At 42.5% G+C, this 5,000-nt stretch overlaps 1 protein-coding gene across 1 annotated transcript in view; it reads right to left on the reverse strand.

The window, feature by feature from the left end:
- Window positions 1-5,000, reverse strand: part of LOC145404740 (uncharacterized) — a 29,703-nt gene that overhangs the window by 4,231 nt on the left and 20,472 nt on the right. Inside the window, exons 6-12 of the mRNA XM_080276297.1 lie at window positions 4,262-4,490; window positions 3,836-4,083; window positions 2,836-3,008; window positions 2,583-2,665; window positions 1,791-1,949; window positions 1,287-1,400; window positions 1-13 (exon numbers count right to left, since the gene is read on the reverse strand). The exon at window positions 1-13 is cut by the window's left edge and continues 120 nt beyond it. Of these exons, the coding sequence (XP_080132423.1) occupies window positions 1-13; window positions 1,287-1,400; window positions 1,791-1,949; window positions 2,583-2,665; window positions 2,836-3,008; window positions 3,836-4,083; window positions 4,262-4,490 (1,019 nt within the window). The remainder of the gene's footprint in view (window positions 14-1,286; window positions 1,401-1,790; window positions 1,950-2,582; window positions 2,666-2,835; window positions 3,009-3,835; window positions 4,084-4,261; window positions 4,491-5,000) is intronic.

Consider the following 5,000-nt stretch of genomic DNA (forward strand, 5'->3'; position numbering starts at 1 on the left):
ACACATCATCCACCTGCACCGTGAAGACGCCATACAGATAAGAAAGCAACTGACTCCAGTGGGGAAAATTAATGGATTTTTTTTTCTGCCAAAAAGAAAAAGCTAATTATGATGGAAGACTGCAGAAAAAATTGCTCTTCTCGGGATTTATTAGAGAGAGAGAGAGAGAGAGAGAGACTGAAAAGTACGTTGCAAGATTTGTGCTGCACGCCCGCCGTAAGAGGGAAACAATACGGGCAAAGAGTTCTGAAGAGCTGTGACTTTTGAAATAGCATTGCTAGAGGGAAAGAGATACAATACAGCAGCCAATACAGAGGCTGAAAGGTGTCAATAAGAGAAGGGGAGTTAATGAGACAAAATTCCTCCGCCTGTATGCGATGAAGCACTTCCCCTGGCGCACGCACACACACACACACACACACACACACACACACACACACACACACACACACACATACACACGCACACACACACACACACACACACACACACACACACACACACACACACACACACACACACACACACACACACACACACACACACACACACACACACACACACACACACACACACACACACACACAGGACTGTGGTACTCAAGGAATCTGGACACAAGTATTCATTCCGGAAAAAGAAGGAAGGGGAAGGGTAGGGGGTCTGAGTTAGGGAAGCGAGATGAGTTGGTGATGCGGCAGGTCTATCAATATGATGTCTGGGCTAAGGACATCATCAAAGATTGCATTAAAAACTGCATGATGGCTTAAATTACAGTATTGCTAATAAAGTTGCTATTAATGACCTGTGTCTAAAATTATCACGCATCCATTCATGATTATTTCACTATATAGCTACTATTGCTGGTTTGGTTTACTGACCCACCTGGATGACGCATCACCCTAAAGATGCTGATAACGTCTGTACTGAACCATAAGCTAAGTTCCCTCCCATACAGGTCCAACAGTTTCATGAATATTTTGATAAATGCTGAATGCAACTCATTTCTCAGCATTATAGTGCAAGAGAAGCTGTTTCCTGGGACTGTCCAATAGCATAACTGGAGCAATGTCATACGTTACTGAGGCAGTATTGTAAGTGAATGAAAAACATTAAGTACGCGTACAATGGACCTATATCTTACCCACAACTTCAGAAATGATGGCCGAGTAATGAATAATCAACTAAAAATCCAGAATGGATAACGACTGTTCAAGTACATTAGTGAAAGATCAGACACAGGCTTACGTTACTGTACTGACAATACATAGAACAGAATACCCACTAACATCAATAATATTTAGATCTGAGAAGAACTTGAGGTTCTTGAAGTCCAGCCGCTGATCGTACCATGTTATAACCGTCGAAAAGTCAACCGTCAGCTTCATGTCCTGGATGTCTACCTGGGGGAAAAAAAAAGGATGAAGAGGATCAAATGCCAACAGACCTGATGGTGTTTTGAAGCCGTTCATCATAGGTTAGGCAATGACTGTGGTATTCGTTCAGTGAATTTCAGAACAGGATACCCCTCCTCTGTCGAAGTTCCTAATCATGTACTCTGCCTTTCATATGCTTGACAGCAGAAAAATACTCTTTTCTGACGTATTCTCCATTCAAACACTACCTACAACTGAAAAACCTTTGAATGCAGAGGGATAGGATAAGTGCGAGTATTCCAATATATTTTTTGTCTAAGTATTCTAAAATATTCTCTCACTAACCACCTAACCTACCTAGAGTACAAATGATATGTTACTCCCCTGATATACTCTCTATAAAACCATCTAACCTACCTGAGAGAAGCCTTGTATGTTGACGGATAGGTTCAGTGCGAGTGGCCCTGGGTGTGGCGAAGGTGGGGGCAGGGACTTCAAGTATTCTGTGGGCTTCTGCAGCTTCTCACAGCCAGTCTCGTCTGTGTTGTCTGGGCAGTCCACGCGAAGGTCACAACGCTGTACACACACACACACACAAAAAAAAAAAATGTATATAATGGAAGAAAGCTTACGATTTCTGCCAATCGATTGCACAAGTCATTAGATAACAGTTAGCTAGTAAGCACTGAGAAAGCGCATAACGGCGCCAACATCAGTAAGATTTAAGACTGAATGCTGTAATTCCTGTTTCTACCAGACGGATATTTTTTCAGCCCCACATAAACAATAAATTAATTCTGTGGTCTTAGTCTACCCTATACTAAATTACGGTACAGAGATTGCAAACGTTCGCCGAAGTCAGTGAAATTTATTTTATTCCTGAAACCGGATCCGGATCCACTTCAGAATCTAATAAACTTTCCTTGACCAATTACTTACCTATCCACCAGATTTCACTGAAATCCAGTAACAACATTTTGAGATATCTTGTACACAAAGAGACAGACAGACAGACAGACGAAGGGTAATACAGAACCTCCTGCAGCTTACCTGGCACAAGTAATTATTGCTGAGAATCGTATTGTTTTATCTTATTTTTCACTGTAATGTTTACTCTAGTTTTGGTGCCTTGCAGCTGAACGAGTAAGGACAAACGTATATACACTGATAAACGCAAGTAAAGCTTATGGGAGTTTATAAATACGATACCTTGTCCCGACTGATGCAAGTTCCGTCGCCACAAGTGTACTCGTCAGGGAAACAGCCAGACAGCGACAGCAGGTGGGATGCGCCTGATAGGTAAACCATTATCATAATCATATGAAAATCACATCCATAAATACGAGAATAATACGTATATGTGACTAGCACCAGAATCTTGTGTTAATCTCGTTACAACTCGATATACAAGACGACGAGATGGCAATTTAAGCCAGATTCGAGTAAAAAGGGTATAGCTAACCTGCACGCTTGCCACAGAGCACGAAGTCACTGGTCACACGCCAGTTTCTCCTCCCCAGCGGTAACGCCATATCACGGACGAATGTGGTGGCAACGGGGTTCCCTGTCCACATGTCCAGTAGCGTCCACGTACTGTTGTTGTTGTTGTACGAGATGTAGTAATTGGTGAAGCCTCTGTTGATGGAATATGCATTTAGCCAACAATATTCTCTCAGGAATATTTGGTGTATTTTGCATGGTTATTACAGATTATTACAAACTACTGTAGTATCAAATGGAAACTTGGTGATCTACTGAGTTAAGGCGCTTCATCAGGAAAAATTGCTCATAAGGGTAAGTGGTTAGGGTTTATTGCGTACATAATACCATCCAGGAACGACCGATTACTCATTCTTGAGTTAAGTGTTTGCACTAGTTAGTCGAGCCTTGCGTCTTAACGACCCTGATGGAACAGCAAAGGACTAGATGATATTACGTTGTGTCGTACTTTAGGTGGCACAGAATGCTTCGTAGCATCTCCTCCTTACCGATATGTTTTGCATATTCCATGACAATATTCTCTTGTATGTTACAGTTCTTATACTGTTTCAACATCGATAAAGTTTGCATAAGTAACAAAGTAACATACAAGAGGCTAGGCTATGTGGCCGGAGCATGTGTCCGGCTCAGGGAGGATGGACGCCCCTCCCGTGCATAGTCCCGTGTCACCCTTGCCTAAGGTGTAACTTCCAAAAAAGTAGTGGGTGGATGGCTACTGTCATTCCGGGAGGTACTATCATGGGAGTGACATGGGGCCTAGGCCCGGTAGTTGGCCTTGCACAACACTCTCAAAAGAGGAACTCAACCACATTACCAACCAGTCAAGTAGTTCGGGGTAGAGCAACAACATTCAAGAGGGTCCTGATGTGTAATGAGCAGAATAAATCGGTAGGGAAGAGGTGTCACGAAATCTCCAGAGCCAATCTGAACACAATCCATAGACAGACAGACAAACTACTAACCTAAACGAAGGCATCTCTCCCAAGTTCTGCTCCAGTCTAAAATAACTTGTATGTGGATTCTGATCACAAAGACCACGAACCCTCATCACGGCGGGTTTCTTTTCTTGACATCCAGCGCAAAACTTGTAATTCTCATTGCAGGTGAGGTCTGTCCATTTGCCTCTGTAGGGCGGCACCAGATACCCCACACAACGCCGCCACGTGTACGAGGTGAAGGTGCCGAAGTTGGTGTAGTTGAGAGTTGCGCCCTAGAACGAAAAGAAAAGAAAAATACTATTCCATATCATCATCATCATCATCATCATCATCATCATCATAATAATAATAATAATAATAATAATAATAATAATTATTATTATTATTATTATTATTACTGACAATACTGAAAACAATATGAGCAGCTTAACAATACGTCTGATGCATCACCTGGAAATCTGTCCAAACTCCATGGCCCGGCACTCCCTCGGCCCCCAATATGAAGAACACAGATGCGTGGTTTGGTGGTTGACACTGGCCCACGAGGGGCATGGTGGCCTCGTACAGCTGGGTATTCTCCTCACTGTTGCCAGGGATCGCCAAAGTGGTCTTGAGGCTCCTGCACAAGTTTCTAGCGGCTTCAGAGGTGAGTGGCTTTGGGATTACGACGAAGCGGAACCTGGGAAGTTTTAAAAAGTACACATTCTGTACCAAGTGTGAGAAAAGGTGAATGTAATGGATGGTAAGGAAACACCGAAAAGCTTAATTCCTTCAGTCCAGAGCTAATGTATTTCCCCAGTTTCTTTCTTCCTCTTTCAAACGCCTTTTCAACTTGGCGCCATTCCTTTCTTTCTTTCTTCACAAATTCGCTTCAAACTTGGCACATCTGTTCCTTAGTCCGGTAGACCCAGACTTTTTTTTTTTTTTTTAATGGGATTTTTGGGAGTCAAACGTCAAACCATATAAACACGCAACTTTTAGGTGTGTTCATTATTAATCTTGGCAGTTTACATAGAAGCATGTCAGTGTACTGTAACTGCGTGGAGACAAAAATTAAGGAAATAAATCAGAGCGTCGAGGAGGAAGTGCAGACTAACTGACCCCATCACAGCAAACGGTCTCTCCAGAGTTTAACAAAATCGTTTAGAGCCAGTAAAACAAGGTAAGACTAAATCATTGGACTGAAGGA

Source organism: Coenobita brevimanus, chromosome 7 (assembly GCF_032717465.1).
Source record: "Coenobita brevimanus isolate Jiangsu-jjx chromosome 7, ASM3271746v2, whole genome shotgun sequence".
NCBI lineage: Eukaryota > Metazoa > Arthropoda > Malacostraca > Decapoda > Coenobitidae > Coenobita > Coenobita brevimanus.